General features: G+C 38.6%; 1 protein-coding gene across 1 annotated transcript; it reads left to right on the plus strand.

Annotated features, from left to right (window-relative positions):
- Positions 1-1,658: 1,658 nt before the first annotated feature.
- Positions 1,659-2,748, plus strand: LOC114656585 (epidermal differentiation-specific protein-like). The gene has a single exon (XM_028808226.2). It carries the CDS (start codon positions 1,701-1,703, stop codon positions 2,718-2,720), a length of 1,020 nt encoding a protein of 339 aa, XP_028664059.2. The 5' UTR covers positions 1,659-1,700; the 3' UTR covers positions 2,721-2,748.
- The last annotated feature ends 17,209 nt before the right edge of the window (positions 2,749-19,957 follow it).

Here is a 19,957-nt window from a genome sequence, read left to right on the forward strand (position 1 = left end):
ATTGGTGGCATGAAATTTTCGAAAACATCAGTTTTGAAGTCAGTGAATGTATGAAAAAGGAGGAAACTGTGGCGGACAGATATATTCACCTATGGAAGTTAATCATTTGCTTTTCTTCTTTGCTAAAAACACCACCAACTCACGTTCAGACATGTATGTGCTGAGCGACCCAGAAGTATAAACTGCTTTCAACAGCATAGCCTACAGCGTAGGCTTGACACAGAAGTATAAATCAGCGTTTAGAAAGACAGCTTAATATAAAACTGTGTTTAGCTCACAAAATTATGCGTATTCTATTGATACTTCAATATCAATAAAGGTAAAATAATAATGATAAAGATAATCTGGGGTTTTGGTCAAACAATGTTGAAGATACTACAGTACAGTATCAGACAGGTGCACACTGTAGTCTAGAGATGATGTATTCCTAATTACTGGTCATTGTCAATTCCTTAACAGCAGCATTCTGATGTTGCTTAATACCTTGAAGTAGGAAAGCTTTATAAAAGTGCATTGCAGTAATCATTTTCAGAAGTGCTTAAAATAGGAAGAAATTTGTAAATAAGCGGAAGAAACGTCCACGGTAATGTTCTAGAAATAGAAAAGACAATTCAATTGGTATGGCGATGTTATTTTCTAAACACATATTTGCTTGAAAATTACTACAACTATAGTGACTGTAAATGACAGAAAATGTTTTCAGGAATTAAGATCCTTAAGGGATCAGGCAAGCTTTTCAAATTAAACCGAAGGCTATTTTTATTATACTCAGTGTCTGCATGATCCACTTACGTGTGGCCACTGACTATCTCTGCAGCACTGGCCATGATTCAGGAAATAGTACTGGAAGGAGTGACAGTCCATTGGTGAGTATTCTTGAGCACAAACCCTCACAGGGTGTAAAAAAGCAAACCAAGAGTGCAGAGATCAAGCAGCTACCAGATGTGGGATTAAGTCAACCACTGTCTCAGGCAATAGTGATAGGAAAAGAGAGAAGGAAAGATAAGAACTACATGAATTATGAGTTTTGGCTTTAAATATTTTGTATACGGATAATGGTATGGTGGAGATTGTACTACTTACAGGTTGACATTCGTAGATTGTTTATACATACTTTGTTTTTTTGTGAGTAATTCTGGTTCCCTCCATATTCCTAATACATTTGTGTTTTGTGAGCCTAAACTGGACTGATGAGAATGTAGCTCTTTGCATAAATATGTTTTGCTTTGGATTTGATTTAACTGATCATGAGATAAAAAAGACTAAATGGCTGAAAGGAAATATTGCTATAAATTTAAAATTGTATTAAAATTGTTTTTTCTTCATTTATACTAAGATTGAACAATGTAAAATAATTAGCTAATAGTAACAACACAAATAATGATGCAATGACTGTAAGTATTTCCTCATCACATTAAGTGAATAAATTGTAAAATAGTACATAAAGCAAATTAGTTAATAGTCAGAAAGATAACATAAAATTAAAGCTAAAGGAGAAAAAACTAAACAAAGGTAGGTGCCAAACCTAACATTTACAGGGTGTTTTTACACTTTCTAAGGCTTGAGGATATGTATCTTTGAGGAGTGCCTTTGGACTCATGTCTATAAAATAAGCAGTTCGTCATTAAAAGGGCACTACAGAAAGCTCTGGGTATTCATCCCTACTGACTACAATAAGAAGGCAAATCGAAGTTCTAACCATGAACAAAATCATCGTCTATGAGCACCAAAACTTCCAGGGGATGAGCAGGGAGTTCACCAAAACTGTTCCAAGTCTAATTGATGAAAACTTCAATGACTGCATTTCATCCTTAATGATAATTGGTGCCCCTTGGGTAGCTTATGAGCATCCTAACTTCAAAGGCCGGCAGTTTGCCTACGAGGAAGGGCAGTATGCCAATGCTGAATGGAATGATGCATATTCTTCCTTGCAAATCATCACTGACAACCTTGACGACCCTTTGATCACTTTATATGAACATGCTAATTACGGTGGAAGAAAGAAAGATGTCACTCTTGAAACAAACCTCCTCTTTTCTGACTTCAATGACACTGCCTCGTCCCATATTGTGCATAGAGGAGTCTGGGTCCTGTATGAACATGGAGACCGTGGAGGCCGGCAAATCATTGCTCGAGCAGGGGAAAAGGTGGCAAACTACGGTGATCTCGGTTTCAATGATCAGCTCACCTCACTTCGTCCACTGAAGTATGGCTCCCCTACTGTGAAAGCCAAAATTCAGTGGGAGAAAATGGTCAAGGAGTCGGAGAAGAATGTGAAGATCGATGAGCTGGTCGGAGTAAACCGATCTGACACTGATCAGTCGTTTTCTTCCACTGCCACCAAAGAATATGAAACCTATGTCAGCCAGAGCATCTCCTTCAGCAACTCCACCACAATTACTGTTGGTAGTAAATTCTCCCTTGATATCGTGCCTGGTGTAGGAATGGAGACCAGCATCTCGGCTTCCAACACCTTCACTGTTGAAAAAGGGAAAACTGAATCTTCAACTTCAAGAGAGAAGACTGAAATCAACCTACCTGTCAAAATCCCTCCACATACAGAATTAACAGTTAGTGTTATGAGAAAAGAAATGTCTGTGAGGGTGCCAGTAGAGTTTACTGTCACTCGAGGTAGTAACACTAAAAAAGAATATGGGGAATACCGGTGCAGCTCGGGGAGCTCAGTGAATGCTGAATATTCGTCTAAACAGCTGAAATGAAATAGAGAAACAAAGATAAGGAAATGCTAATCATATTCAGCCAATAATTGAAATGTAAACTGGGATTTTTTTTAGTTTTTTTAGTAACTTCTCCCAGTACTTAGCAATGCAGAATCAATAACATTTGAAAATAATTAAACTGTTGTGTTTCAGCTATTTTTTGTGTTAAAGGTTACTTTAAGAATTGGGCCAATATATTCTGTATAAGTTTTTAATGGGATGTAATTAATTACATATAAAAGTAACATGAAAGCTACTTCTACATCTTCATAAGTTTCTGTGTTTTCATTTGTTATGACAGCTCTTTTGAATTGAGGTTAGTCCTCAGTATTCATACTTTAATTTAAAATGCTTGCTTCTTTGTCCTGGGTGACCACAGCAATGCAAAGGGCAACACTACCACCTCATGGCGCTTGTGTCCTGGTTGACTAGTCACCTGCAGAACTTTTTACATGGAGTTTGTATGTTTTCCTCATGTTGATGTGCATTGCACATTCTAAAAACATACAATTAATTTGAAAGGCAAATATAATTTGGCTTGAGGTGTGTTTATGTGTGTGTGTGTGTGTGTGTTTGTGTGTGTGTGCATATTCCAAAATGAAAAGGAGATAAAAATGTCCAATTCTATCTGTCAGATTTTGCCAACTATTACTGATTTGCCAACTAAATGCAAAAAAAATAACATCGATATTGGTTATACAGACCTTTAAAAAGTACTTGCCTGAGTTAGTTTTCTGCATTATTATATGTTCTCAAAGACAAAGAACCATGTTAGCACAGTGGCAGTGCTGCTGCCTCACAATAGGGAGACCAGGGTTTGCATCCAGGGTCCCCCCTGCATGGTGTTTGCATGTTTTCCCCGTGTCTGCATGGGTTTACTCCAGTTTTCTACCACTGTTGAGAGACATGCAGGTTAGGTGAATTGAAAACACTAAATGAGCCCTAGTGTGTGGAAGTGTGTGTTTGCCCTGCGATGGACTGGCACCCCATCCTGGGCTTGTTCCTGCCTTACGTGCTGGGATAGGCTCCAGCGCACCCTTATGAACGTGGTCTGAATTAAGCAGGCCAGAAAATGAGGTGGAAAAAGGGACCAAAATATAACTCTAATGATCAAGAAATACATCATTTTGATTCTTTCATAAAAAAGTTAAGAAAGTTTTACAATACCAGATTTCGGATGTGAAAATTCTATGGCATCCTTAGTTCACAATACTGTTCAAAGACCTTTAACAGCAATAAGTTTCCATCCATCTTTTTAATCCATTTATCCGGGACAGGTTTACAGGGAAGCTGAAGCCCATCCCAACAAGCACAGGGCATAAGGCCTGAAATGAAAATCTAAGTTTGAAAGAGAAAGGCCCCAAAGTAAATGCAGGAAAGCCCAAGGTGAGGGAGGTATGGTATAGGTGGGTGAATGGGAAAGCGACATGTGTGGTAAAGGTGTTGGGAGAAACAGGATCCAATGTACCATTGTCATAAGATGGTGTTTTGAAGATGAGTCAGCAGAAGGTGTGCAAGAAGGGTGCAGAAGGTTGATGTGGTAAGTGTAAATGTAGATCTCGGCAACTGAGTTATTTTTGGAAAAAATAGAATATTTCTGCTTTTTATTTAATAATAATGTGACTGGTGTCTGGGTCCTACTTATAGGTAATCTAACCTAAACACAGTTAAAAGATCTAATTATGCCACCCAGTTTTATTAAGACTCTGGGAACTCTTGAAATTATTTTAAAAGGCTAAAAGGCATAAAAAATAACATTTTTAAAACAAATCTTAACATTAGGGACCTTTATAATTTATGACAATACACAGGTTTCTTCAAATTGGGTGATGAGTAAACTATGGTAACAGACAATCTAAAATACACCAAGAAGATAAAAGTAGATACGAGTCTAAAAATACCAGGAGCAAAAACCTTTTAAAAAGAGAGCACACAGTCCACACTCTAAAAGTCCATTAAACATGGCAGCGGATGATACAACCGTTGGTGGTGCAAAGTCCAGGTTGTGTGCTATGTTCCTGCACAATGCTTGCATAACTGTAATTGCAAGGGTTAGAGGTGTATGGGAGAAATTCAGGGAGTTGTCCACAATTCTAACTTCTAAAGGAAGGGAAAAGTTTATGAAAATTGAATTAGGGGTAGTTGGTTCTATTGGACATAAATGTGGCCTATGAAAGCAGAACATGAAGTAACGCTGGAAAGAACAAAGATTAGAATGATCATGTAAATGTGCGGAGTGTCACTGAGTTAGAAGAAGATGAGTACTGAGTTGACAGAAAGACTTGATGAAGAGGCAGTAGATGTTGTGCTGAGGAGAAACCAACCATCATAATTTGGGTGGGTGGACTGCAAGCCAGATGATAACTGAGTAAAATGGTGCACCAAGATGGAGGTGGAAGGGATGAGATCCAGAGGGAGGCTGAAGAAGACCTTGGTGGAGCATGTATCAGAAGATATGAAAAGAATGGGACTCACCCAAAGGAATGCCCAGGACCACTGAGAGTGGAGGAAAAAAATTTTAAGAAGCAATTACCTCACCTGTTTAAAAATGGAAAATGGCCGTTAAATCTCTGATGATTATGATGATGATATTCACAGAGGATAAAAAACTGTTCTGTTCTCCAATGCTATTTGCAATTGCTATCAAATAGCCAGCTATTTTTCTACAGCAAAACAAAGAAATAAAGGTATTTTTAAGGGAAGGAATGGAACAATTTAATATCTCGCTTTGTAGGCATTATGATTCTGTTCATCAGTATCCCAAAAGTATCATTGCTGATCTTAAGAAATGTACTAAATGACTTTTATAAGATCTCTAGATTTAAAATTATGGACCATGCAAAGAGGAAGACACCACTGAATATGCATCTGCCTGACTGGATCTGGAAAGAAACTCTTGTAAGAAGTCCTCACTGTAGGCTTTGCTCTGTGCTCCGGTCATGAGTAATTTTTGCCACTATGCCGCTGATCAGTTTGTTCTTCACTCACTCAGCAACTTATGTAGAAGACACTTTAAGGAAAACACACTGCTGTGTCTTTGAACCCCTTGTCTGCTATACAGTAGTTAAGACATTAGACTTCTCATCTCTATATTGGTAATGTGTCTAGTGAAATGATATTTTATATAATCTAATAGTAGAGAAAATCTAATTGTCTTTATGTGGAAATTGTAGAGTTCTTTAGAATTTGAAAAGAAATTATTAATGTTATTGTACCACAAATAAACTTGGCTGAGTTCATGCTTGTGTCTCTGCTAAACTCCTATTGTTATAATTATTAACAGGCAGATAACACAGTTGTCCTCCCCTTTCTCTTTTTTTCTCATCTTATGCCAATTTGCTCAATAGGTTTGGGTAAGAGTATGGCTTGAAGTGTTGTTTATGATTACACACTTTAATTGTTTCAGGCTTTGAAAATCTTGTAAGTTCAGTTTTTAGAAACTTATGTTTGAATGTCATTTGACTTCTGTAATTTATTCACATAGAACAAGTAAAGATTAAAATTTAATCCATACACACATTCTAGCTATGCAATTAGACTTTAAAGAATGAAATCTTTAATATTCTGCACAACCCCTGACCAAGACTGAATTATCTGCACCATCAATAAGTCTGCATTATCATACTGTATATCTGTATTTCAGTTACTTGTATTGTCTGACAACATAATCATTTCCTACTGAATTTAGGGAAATAATAATTTAACTAGTGGGCTGGTGCCCTGCCCGGGGTTTGTTTCCTGTCTTGTGCCCTGTATTGGCTGGTGTTGGCTCCTGTAGACCCCCGTGACCCTATAGTTAGGATATAGCGGGTTGAATAATGGATGGATGGATGGATAATTTAACTGCATGCGTTGCAATTTCCCTAAAATAGATATACATTGTTGCTTGTAATTTCACCTTGATAAGTCAGTGCAAAAACACATAACTTACAGTATATTCCTTTAAATTTGACTTCTGATGCTGTTTAGTCAATTTATTGTAAAAATTATGAAAGCAACTATGACGTTAATGGCTGTCTGAATCTTTTTTTTTTACCTGGGTGGAGTTATTCATGTGCGAATCACCCTGGGATGTATGAACAGGTAATCTGAAGTTATTACTTTCAGAATCTACAAAAATTGTTTAATGTTCTTCTAAAATAAACTGCCCAAGTCTCTGCCTGTAGTCTGTTTCTCCTTGAAAGTTCTACTATACCTGAGGGTCTATTTCACACTGGGATTTCTGTTCACATCACACTCTAAATTATGTAGGGGATGGGTGTTGTTTGTTGAATATGATTTACTACACTTTAATTTATACACTGATGTCTGAAGTATTGTAACCCAGCCACAGGAGATGTACAAACCAGTGTGTTTCTTTGTGCCAGTCCCAAGCCCGGATAAATGGGAAGGGTTACGTCAGGAAGGGCAGCTGGTGTAAAATTTTGCCAAATCAATATACGGACAACAATACAAATTTCCATACCGGATCAGTCGAGCCCCGGGTTAACAACGACCGCCACCAGTACTGTTAGCCAACAGGGTGCTGGCGGAAATTGGGCTACTGTTGGCCGAAGAAGAAGGAGAAGAAGAGGGGGGAGATGTGTCCAGAGGCAGGAGGAGAGGAGGAAAGTAAAGAGAGTGGAACTGAGGGTAGGAACTTTGAATGTTGGCAGTATCACTGGTAAGGGGAGTGAGTTAGCTGATGTGATGGAGAGAAGGAAGGTTGATATATTGTGCGTGCAAGAGACTACATGAAAGGGGAGTAAGGCCAGGTGGATCGGAGGTGGATTCAACCATCTATCATGGTGTGGATGGGAGGGGAAATGGGGTAGGAGTCATTCTGAAGGAACAGTATGTCAAGAGTGTTTTGGAGGTGTAAAGAGTGTCAGGCAGAGTAATGATTATGAAGCTGGAAATTGGAGGTGTGATGATGAATGTTGTTAGTGCATATGCACCACAAGTTGGGTGTGCAATGGGTGAGAAAGAAAAATTTTGGAGTGAGTTGGATGAAATGATGAACAGTGTACCTAAGGGACAGAAAGTGGTGATAAGAGCGGATTTCAATGGGCATGTTGGTGAAGGGAACAGTGGAGATGAGGAGGTGATGGGTAGGTATGTTGTCAAGGAGAGGAATGAAGAAGGTCAGAGGATAGTGGATTTTGCCAAAAGGATGGACATGGCTGTGGTGAATGCATATTTTAAGAAGAGGGAGGAACATAGGGTTACGTACAAGAGTGGAGGAAGATGCACACAGGTAGATTACATCCTATGCAGAAGAGCTGATCTGAAGGAGATTGAAGACTGCAAAGTGGTAGCAGGGGAAAGTGTAGTTAAGCAGCATAGGATGGTGGTCTGTAGGATGACATTAGAAAGCAAGAAGAGGAGGAGACTGAGGGCAGAGGCAAGGATCAAATGGTTCAAGTTGAAAATGGAAGACTGCATGGTTGAGTTTAGGGAGGAGGTGAGACAGGCACTGGGTGGCAGTGAAGAGTTACCAGACAGCTGGGAAACTACAGCAGATGTAGTACGAGTGACAGCAAGAAGGGTGCTTGGCGTGACATCTGGAAAGAGGAAGGAGGAAAAGGAAACCTGGTGGAGAATGAGGAAATACAGGAGAGTATACGGAGGAAGTGGATGGCAAAGAAAATGTGGGATAGTCAGAGAGATGCAGAAAGTAGACAAGAGTACAAGGAGATAAGACGCATGGTGAAGAGAGAGGTGGCGAAGGCTAAAGACAAGGCGTATGATGAGTTGTATGAGAGGTTGAACACTAAGGAGGGAGAAAAGGACCTGTACCGATGGGCTAGACAGAGGGACTGAGCTGGGAAAGATGTGCAGCAGGTTTGGGTGATAAAGGATAAAGATGGAAATGTACTGACAAGCGAGGAGAGTGTGTTGAGCAGATGGAAAGAGTACTTTGAGAGGCTGATGAATGAAGAGAACGAGAGAGAGAAGAGGTTGGATGATGTGGAGATAGTGAATCAGGAAGTGCAATGGATTAGCAAGGAGGAAGTAAGGACAGCTCTGAAGAGGATGAAAAATGGAAAGGCAGTTGGTCCAGGTGACATACCTATTGAAGCATGGAGGTGTTCAGGAGAGATGACAGTGGAGTTTTTAACCAGATTGCTTAAAGGAATCTTGGAAAGTGAGAGGATGTCTGAGGAGTGGAGAAGAAGTGTACTGGTGCTGATATTTAAGAATAAGGGGGATGTGCAGGACTGCAGTAACTACAGCGGAATAAAATTGATGAGTGACAGCATGAAGGTATGGGAAAGAGTAGTGGAAGATAGGTTACGAAGTGAGGTGATGATTAGTGAGCAGCAGTATGGTTTCATGCCAAGAAAGAGCACCAGAGATGCAATGTTTGCTCTGAGGATGTTGATGGAGAAGTTTAGAGAAGGCCAGAAGGAGTTGCATTGCGTCTTTGTGGACCTGGAGAAAGCATATGACAGGGTGCCTCGAGAGGAGCTGTGGTATTGTATGAGGAAGTCGGGAGTGGCAGAGAAGTACGTAAGAATTGTACAGGATATGTACGAGGGAAGTGTGACAGTGGTGAGGTCTGCGGTAGGAGTGACGGATACCCTTCAAGTTGGAGGTGGGATTACATCAGGGATCGGCTCTGAGCCCTTTCTTATTTGCAATGGTGATGGACAGGTTAACAGACGAGATTAGACAGGAGTCCCCATGGACTATGATGTTTGCTGATGACATTGTGATCTGCAGCAATAGTAGGGAGCAGGTTGAGGAGACCCTGGAGAGGTGGAGATATGCTCTAGAGAGGAGAGGAATGAAGGTCAGTAGGAACAAGACAGAATACATATGTTTAAATGAGAGAGAGGTCAGTGGAATGGTGAGGATGCAGGGAGTAGAGTTGGCGAAGGTCGATGAATTTAAATACTTGGGATCAACAGTATAGAGTAATGGGGATTGTGGAAGAAAGGTGAAAAAGAGTGCAGGCAGGGTGGAATGGGTGGAGAAGAGTGTCAGGAGTAATTATAAATGCAAAGAATTATTATTATTATTAATTTGTGACAGACGGGTAACAGCAAGTGTGAAAGGGAAGGTCTGCAGGACGGTAGTGAGACCAGCTATGTTATATTGGTTGGAGATGGTGGCACTGACAAGAAAGCAGGAGAAAGAGCTGGAGGTAGCAGAGTTAAAGATGCTAAAATTTGCACTGGACGTGACGAGGATGGATAGGATTAGAAATGAGTACATTAGAGGGTCAGCTCAAGTTGGACGGTTGGGAGACAAAGTCAGAGAGGCGAGATTGCATTGGTTTGGACATGTGCAGAGAGATGCTGGGTATATTGGGAGAAGGATGCTAAGGATAGAGCTGCCAGGGAAAAGGAAAAGAGGAAGGCCTAAGCGAAGGTTTATGGATGTGGTGAGAGAGGACATGCAGGTGATGGGTGTAAGCAAGATGCAGAGGACAGAAAGATAGGTGTTGCCACAGCGGATGATGTTCTTCCATAACGGGAGCAGCCGAAAGAAGAAGAAGAAGATGTCTGGAGTATTGTAATGGTCAATATATTGACAGAATTGTGTTTTACTAACTGTAGTGTGACCTTTAAATTCAATAAAACTGTAAGAAAAGAAGTAAACCTGGGAGTTTCCTTAAATGTATGTATTAAAAAATAAAAATGAAAAATATTAGAACTAAAACAAAGGAAAATAAACCATTTGGTCTGCTGTAATAATCATTAGATGCATTGTCCTCTTCAGTAACTTTCCATATTACAATAAAATGTATTTTTATTTCACCTTTCACAGACCACACATAACATTATTTACAGAGTAATAATGAATATAATTTAGTGTAGCATGTAAAGCAAAATCATATAGCTTCTGGTAAATTACAAAAAGAAAAACATATATATTTGCAGTGGAAGGCACTTAAAAGGTTGGTGTACCCACTGGATGTCCCGTTTAATGCAAAAAAGAAATAACATTGGAATACCTAAAGTAACAAACATTTTGTTGTAACATTGTGATTAGAGGCAGGTCTCCAAGAGATTTGGCAGAAGTGACATGATTGGTCCTTGAAGACGACCTCCATGATTGTAAGGGTGGAAGGGAGTAATTCCCAAAACTCTGCATTAAGAAGTGCTTCCTGGCTTCAGACTTAAATGCACTACCCCTAATTTCCACTGGTGTCTACGAGTATGTGATTCACCCTTAAGCCTGAAAACTTTGGCAGAGTAGGACATGTCCTTAAGTCCTTGTATTCATGCACAGCATCAAGTGCTGCAATTACTTTATTGTAGCATGGTGACCACAACTACACACAATACACCAGATATGGTCTTACTAGTGCATCATATAATCTAAGCCGAATGTCACTTGATTTATATTCAGCAGTTTTTTATGATATAAGCTAATATTATATTTGCCTTTTTATTGGCTTGTGCACATTGCTATGATGATGAAACTGTTGTGTCAGTGGTTGTTTCCTATAGGACAGTTTTTCCCATTTTATTTTTATAATTGACATTCCTTTTGCCCTTGTGTAGCACTTTGTGCTTTTTTCTTCCTTAAACTCTATTTTTCAATTGTTTGCCCATTTCTGAAAATTGTTCAAGTCTTTTTGAATTATTTTTACTACCTCTTCAGTGTTTGCCTTTTCTTCAGTTTTAGTATTATCTGTAGATTTACTAGCTACACCAAAATCTATGTCATTAATGTAAATCAGAAAAAGTAATAGTCCCAGGACAGACCCAATGAGGAACTCCACTGACAACGTCATGCCACATGGAACATTTTAATATTATTAGTACTCGTTGTCTCCTACTGGTTCCCCAACTTGAGATTTGAAGCCTATAGTTTCCAGTTTTAGAATCAATCTTCACTGTAGGACTGTATCAAAGACGTCTTGATGGTCTAAGTAAATTGTGTTCTGTGCTTTGTAACTTGTCTGTTCAAAAAAATCTTAAAGATTGGTTTGGCAAGATCTTCCTCTTAAAACCCATGCTGGCTGTTATTTAGAATGTTATTTTCATATAAGTACTTTGCTAATTTATTTTTATATTATAGTTTCCAAAATTATGTAGGACACAGAAATGAGACTTAATAGTCTATATTATCAGGAAACATTAAGTCTTTCTTCTTGAAGACTGCAGTCGCATTTGCAAGTTTCCATTCCTCCGGTGCTTCTCTATTCTGAAGGGAGTGTTTAAATATGCCTGGTAAGGTTTTATAGGTGATGTCTTTCGTTTCTTTCAGTGCAGTTGGTGAAATACTGTCATGTCCAGAGGTTTCATTAGTCTCCAATGTATCAGGGAGCTTGATTAATTCATGCTTTTCTTTTTAGTTGGCTAGATTACTGTAATGCACTTCTATAATAGGATTACATAAGAAAGACATCAATTAATACAGAACGTAGCAACAAGAATCTGAACTAGAAAAAGAAAATCTGAGCACATCTCACCAGTTTTAGTGTTGTTACATTGGTTAATCATGTCATTTAGAATTGACTTAAAATACTTCTAATATTGAATAAAGTTGTTAATAATCTCGCCCCTTCCTATGTTTTGAAGTTCCCGTCCTCCTACACTCCAAGTTATAACCTTAGATCTTCTAATGGTGGTCTGATTAAAATTTTAAGAGCCAAGCTTAAAAGAAACTGCCAAGCAGCCTTATGTTCTACAAACAAAATCTGGAATATTTTACCAATAAAGATTCATCAACATTTTTAAAAACCTCTAAAAACCCATTATTTTAATTTGTAACATTTTCATTGTACTTTTTGGCTTCAGTAGGAGTTTTTTCAATTTCACCTTTTTAAATTCTTTCTTGATTTCTTTCTGTACTGTCTGGTATTGTTCTGAATTATTTGACTATTTTATAATATTCTTTTACAGTTCTTGAAAAAGAATTGTGATCCTGTTAGTTTTACAATATCAAATCATGTTGATTATGGGCAGACAATTGCTATTCAGCATAGTGCTGTGTGATCAAAGTAATATGTTTGTCATCTGATTTTTCTCATGTATTGCTGTCTCTAGATATTGAAAAGAAATATGACAAGGTTGGATGGAACCATTTACATGGACTTGGCATATTAAATAATTTCTGTAAGCCCTTTAATATTTCTAGGTTTTACTACAATATATTTTACTATACCCTCTCCTGTTCTTCATCTCTTCTGTGTGGCTGGAGAAAAGTAATTTGAATATGACTGTTAAGGTTGAGTTATACTTCTTTGTCAAGCCTATAATGTACCTATACCGAAGCCTGTGACATAGCCAAGTCACAGCCTGACACCTATATCCAAAAAATTGTGACTTTGCAGACCATACGCAGACCCCTGGAACTCTAATTAATTGTTTTGGTAACTACATACTTCCTGAAAGGCATTTATGTTCATCTTCCATTATTCTGAAGTAAATATGGAGCAGATTGAAGAATGATTTGTTGAAGAAGTTAGATAATATTCACATTTATATGATACCTCATCACTACACTACAAAGACAGTCAGATGGCAGCCAATTTGTGATGTGAAATATCAGCTAACATCAGTTTGGAAGTCAGTGAATGTATGAAAAAGGGGGAAATGTGAGGGACAGATACATTCACCTATGGAAGGACATAGATCATTGACTTTTCTTCCATTATAAAAACTCCACCAAATAGCATTCAGGTATGTGTGTGCAGCACAACACAGGAGTACAAACTGCTTTCCACAGCTTAGCCTACAGCGTGGGCTTGACGCAGAAGTATAAATCAGCCTTTAGAATGACAGCTTAACATTGAATTGTGCTCTGCTCACAGAATTATGTGTATACAGTACTTCAACATCTCTGGGCGATGTTCACTTAGATGAAATTGGAAAAATCAATCATCTTTTTGAGATTGTGATCCTCATGTCACAGTAATCAAAGTCTATCCAGTTTCTATCAAAAATATATATCTCTAGCAGCCATATTTTGTATCTGACAATCCATCTGTGCTAGCTTATTCAGTAGTATGCTGTCTTTTGTTTACTAGCTATACCACTTCCAGATGAGTTTATGCTTTTTTGGGCAGCTTTTGAATAACAACCTAAGTGTTGGCTGCTTCACCCGGCACACAATCAGGTTGCAGTTTCCTCATTTCTGTTTGGCAATGCAACTAACTGAATTACAACTTAAGCAACAGCCATCTTCCCTCTCTCTTGTCTGCATATTCTGCTGATGTATAATCACAACACCTTAAAGATCAGGTCCAAAAACAGTAAGACCAGGCCCAGGGTGACAGCTAGAATTCTATTTTGGTTTATTGGTACTTGATGTTATCTCTTTGATCATGCTACCTTTATATATTTTCTGAAACTTGTGCAGGGCAGCCCATTCAAGATCAGGGTTTCAGACCTTTTCAGACGTGAAAGGTTTGGAGTTGGATGATCGGCAACAGCTGTTTGTGTTACCGTATCAGTGTACTTCAACAACTACCTCAATAGGGTACTGTACCTCTTGTTTGTAGAAGGACTCCAAGATTTGAGTTCACCATTTATGACTACATAACAGAAAGACAATGGGTGACAGAGCTTAATGGTTGCTAAGTAGTGGACATTCTTTTAATCTTCATGAAGATTCTGTAGGGTTCATTAGAATAGTGGCATAGCCGAAGCACCCACAGCCTCCTTGAGCCTGGTGGAGCCCTCAGATCCAAAGGCTACCTCACCAGATTGCCACAAAAAATACATTTAATTTTTTGCAAAAATAATAAAACATTTTGTGCATTTGGGCCAAAGAAAACAGTGAAAAACTGGTGTGTCATGTCTTGTGACATTACAGGCAACAGATATGAACACAATAAAATCTGTATAAGTCAGACAGCAGACAACAAAGAGCTCCATCATGATAAAAAAAAGAAAATAAATAAGCTCTGCCCAAATCAAGAAACTGGAACAACAGGCTTTTGACAAACAACCCAAGATAACATCTATGCTTAAAGCATCAGTGGAAGAGGCAATGGGCGAATTGCTGTCATTGTCATAAACAGGGATAAATTCAATCAAACCAAGAGCACTGATGTTTTGTTTTTTGTTTCTCTGCCTTGCCATCCTGCACTGAAATGATGTGATATGGAGCAGCAACAAGCATCTTTTAGTATATAGCTGTTGACTAAATTGTTTTATTTATTTTGTGCATGTGGGACACATTCTGGATAGAAAGATTTGGATCAGTCGCAAAATTTATCAGAGCAATCAAGAAAAAAAAAAAATAAACAGCGGCAAGACAAAAATCAGGATAAGTCATTATTAACATTAGTCTGAACATTGCTTTAAAGACTCATGCTTTTTCAGACAATGGCTGTTTTATGTCAACAGCAACATCCAAAAAAACAAAGTTAAATGGGTGAAGATGCTAAATATAAGAATGTTAAATTAGGGTTATATTGTAAATGTTTTTTGTCAGGAAGAGGAACCACCTCTGTTATTGTGGGTGGGAGGCCACAGATTCTGCACTAGACCACAACATGGGAGTATGCTTCACCAATTTACATGTGTTTTACGGACTTGGAAAAGTCATACAACTGCATCCCTCAGGATGTCCTTTGGGGTGCTTCTGGAGTTGTGGAGTACCAGGCTTGCTGTGGCAGGCTGTTCAGTCCCTGTTTAACAAGAGCAAAGGCTTTGTGTGCATTGCTAGGAGTAAGTCAGACTCATTCTTGGTGGGTGTGGGACTCTGTCATGGCTGCCCTCTGTCACTGATTCTGTTTATAATTCTTATGGAGAGAATTTTCAGGTTCAACCACGGAGTGGAGGGTGTCCTGTTTAGAGACCTCAGAATTGTACCTCTGCTTTTTTCTGATCATATGGTCCTGCTGACTTCCTTGGGCTGTAACATGCACTGAGGCGGTTTGTGTGAAGAGCATCAGCACCTCCAACTTTGAAGTCATAATTCTCAATCTTTGCTGTGGAAAATGGATGGAGTGCTTGCTCTCTCTGGGTTAGGTGTGAGGTGCTACCTCAAGTGAAAGATTTTTAATATCTCAGTGTCTTGTTCACAACTGAGGGAAGAAGGGAGCAGGAGATCGACAGGTAAATTTAAGCAGCATCCAGATGTTCTACTGGTCAGTCATGGTGAAGACAGAGCTGAGCTGAAAGGCGAACATCTACATTTCTGCCCACACCTATGGTCACAAGCTTTGGGTAGTGACTGAAATGAGCTTCTCTTGTAAAGTGTCTACACTCAGCCTCAGAGGAGCTCAAAGTAGAGCTGCTGTGGCTTTGCATTAAAAAGCTAGTTCAGGTGGCCCGGGCATCTGGTTAGAAGGCCTTCTATATGAAGTATTTTGGGCATTTTCAATATCCAGGTCATTGCAATATATAAATGTATGCACATACTAACCACAATCTGAAAAGATGCAACATGTGTTATAAATGAAATAATAAAGGAAATATTGATATTTCATAAAAACTTTCTCAGCTTTAATTAGATTGGCTAATTGGTCGGCAGATTGTGTATGTCAGCGTGGCTATGAATGATACTTTTTCTTCACTGAAAATCATCACTGACAACCTTGATGATCCTCTGAAATCCATTTATGAACAGATTAATTACGAAGGAAAAAGGAAAGACATCGCTACTGAAATGAACCTCTACTTTGGTGACTTCATTGACAAAGCCTCATCCCAAACTGTGCACAGAGGAGCCTGGGTCCTGTATGACCACATGGACCACAGATCATTGCTTATCCAGGGGAAAGAGTGCCCAACTACTGCAACTTCGGTTTCAATGATCAGCTTTCCTTCCTTTGTCTGCTGCAGCATGGCTCCCTGAGAGTGAAAGCCAAAATTCAGTGGGAGAAAATGATCAGGGAATTGGAGAGGAATATGAAGATCGACAAGCCGGTTGGCATAAATCGATCAGACACTGAGCAGTCCATTTCTTCCACTGCCACCAAAGACTATGAAACCTACATCAGCCAGAGCATCACCTTCAGTAACACCACCACAATTACCAGTGGAGCTACATATCATGCCTGGTGTAGGAATAGAGACCAGCATCTCAGCTTCCAACACCTTCACTGTGGAAAAAGGGAAAACCGAGTCCATAACTTCAAGAGAAAAGAATGAACTCACCCTCCCTGTCAAAATCCCTCCACATAACAGAACTGACTGTAAATGGCATGAGAGAAGAAATGTCTGTGAGGGTGCTGGTAGAGTTTACTGTTACTAAAATACAATATGGGGAACACTGGTGCAGGCTGGAGACTGCAGTGCATGCTCAATATTCATATAAACAACTGAAACAGACAAACAGAAATAAAGAAATGCTAACCATATCTGTAAATCAAATTTTTAAATCCATTTAAAGGGCTAAAAAGTTAAATGTTAACTGTGATTTTTTTTGCTGTTTACAGTTTTTATAAATTTCAGTAATTGAAAAAGTTGAAATGATTTCTACCTGCAGAACCAATAAAACCTGACAATAACTTTTTTTGTATTTCTGCTATTTTGTGTGTTAAAGGTTAATTTCCGATATGGACAAATACATTCTATATTATTTTTGATTATAAAAGTAACATGAAAGCTACTTCTACATCTTCTCCTATATGTTTTTGTATATAATGAGAGCTCTAATGATTGCAGATTAGTCCTCATTATTCAGACTTTACTTTTAAAAGCTTACTTCCTTGGCATGAATCAGCATAGCAATGCAAAGGGCAGCACTGCCACCTTATGGCGCTTGTATCCTGGTTTACTAATCACCTGCAGAACTTTCTGAATGGAGTTTCTATGTTCTCTTCTTGCTGATGTGCCTTGCATAATTTAAGAACATAGAATTAATTTGAAAACAAATGTTATTTGGCTTGATGTGTGTGTGTGCATGTAGATATGTGTGTGTGTCTGTGTGCATACCCCAAAATAAACTTGTCTCTCATTTAGGGTTCTCTCCAGATAAGTAATAGGCTGATCTGAACAAAAGAAAATAAAAATGGCTATTTCTGTCACTGAGATTTTGCCCATTAGGTGAATTGGCAAGGCCTAATTAGCCCTAGTGTGTGTTTGGTGTGCGTGTTTGTCCTGCGATTGACTGGCACCCCGTCCAGGGTATATACCTGCCTTGCGTGCTGGGATAGGCTCCAGCACACCCGAGTGACCCTAGTTTGAATTTAGTAGGTTTGAAAATGAAATGAAAAATGAAGGAATCAAAATCTAATATTAGATGAACTGACCTCAAGTGATCAAAATCAAATTAAATTAAAATGTATTTATAAAGCACAATTTTAAAACATCATAAGTGAAAACTAATGTGCTGTACAATAAAATCAAAAAATATCAATAATAAATCAGTAAACAATGTACAAAAATTGCATAAATACTAAACAAATAAGTTAAAAGAACCGATAAGATAAACAATTTACAGAAAAACAACAGATATGAAAAAATTAGTAAATTATTAATAAAATTGATACCAGAGTTACTCTTATACAGTTAAAAGCAATCAAAAACAAATGTGTTTTAAGTCTAGATTTAAACATTTGAGTTGAAGAAGCTAAGCTAATTTTAATTGGCAGAGCATTCCATAACTTTGGTGCTAGTACTACAAAGGCACGATCAACCCTTGTCTTCATCTTAGACTTTGGCACAAACAACAATTGCTGTTGAGAGGAACATAAAGAGCGGACTGGTGTATATGGAACCAGCAACTCAGCCAGATAGGATGGGACAAAACCATTTAGCGACTTATAAACCAAAAGTAAAACTTTAAGAGAGACTCAGTAAGAAAACGAGCAGCAGCATTCTGAACCATCTGTAGCTGAGAAAGATGAAATTTACTGATTCCAGAATAAAGTGAATTACAATAATCGAGACGCGATATAATAAAAGCATGGCATACCTTCTTCAAATCTGAGTGCCCCAGAAATGGTTTGACTCTAGTAAGCAGTCTAAGCTGAAAAAAGCAGCTGTTAACAATGGACAAAATCTGTTTATTAAAATAAACATCAGAATTAAGGATAACCCTGTTATAGTAGGTTTTGTTATTAACTTTAAATGTCACTGTTCTCTGTGCCCACTGTTATGGACTCATTCATACAGGCAGACCAAGTATGATACACAGGGGCACAGCATCTTTATTTAGAATGGCCGGGCCAAGCACAGGACTAGAGAGCAAAAAACAACTGGAGAATTGAAAAGTCAGCCTAAAGACAGACTAGTATATTTCTGTCCTCTGTCAGCACATTATCCTTGTTGGGAGAATGAGAACTGTATGTAGGCATTGTGCTATTCCTTTATTTTTGAAGGTGGGGTTTGAGTCCTTTCATGTCCTTGTTTGGATCTAGAGAAGGAGCCTGCACATGGAGCAACCGGAATATAAGGATGGACCTACGGGCAACACTTTGAAGCTGCCGTGCGGAAGATTATGTCTTCCGTCCGGTGAAAATCCTTTCAGCGTGACAATCATAAGATGGCAGACTGCGTTGATCAAGACACCCACATGCTTGATAGTCTGTCATAAGCTTCCCGTTTGTGATATCCGCGTGAAACCGTCATAAAGAGCTAAATTATCCTTTATGCTTCTCGTGTAATCTTGTAACAGTCATATTGCATGAGGGGTGGGGATAATACCTTTTTTATTTATAATTATTTAAATTCAGGTTAATTAAAATGCCGCAATTCAAAAGAACACATTTCCAGAGAGCTAATGCTTCTTAAGGAAATAAACCCCAAGATTTTTGACGTGGGGTTTGCAAAACCCAGCTGATGAGCCGAGCTTATCCCTAACAGCCCCAGCAGAAGCCATTGGTCCAAATACAATAACCTCAGGTTTACTCTGATTGAGATTCAAAAAATTTACGGTCATCCAATGTTTGACCTCATCATAACATTCATGTAGTGACTTTAAGGACTCCTTAGTCATAGGTAAATAAATCTGGGTATCATCAGCGTAGAAATGAAATAAAATACCATATTTGCGAAATATGGACCCAAGGGGTAGCAAATACAAACAAAACAACAAAGGACCCAGAATAGACCCCTGTGGAACACCATATTTCAAATGAGCAGTAGAGGAAAGTACAGACTTGTAGCCAACAGAAAAGGTCCTATTTGTGAAATAAAATTTAAACCAATCTAGTGCACCCCCTCGAATTCCTAACCACTTATCCAGCCTTGACAACAATATGTTGTCATTGATGGTATCAAAGGCTGCAGTTAAATCCAAAAGCACTAAAACTGTGGAAACCCCAGAGTCAGCTGAAAGTAGAACATCATTAACAACCCTGATTAAAGCCGTTTCAGTGCTGTGATAAGTTTTAAAAC

Source organism: Erpetoichthys calabaricus, chromosome 8 (assembly GCF_900747795.2).
Source record: "Erpetoichthys calabaricus chromosome 8, fErpCal1.3, whole genome shotgun sequence".
Taxonomy (NCBI): Eukaryota; Metazoa; Chordata; class Cladistia; order Polypteriformes; family Polypteridae; genus Erpetoichthys; species Erpetoichthys calabaricus.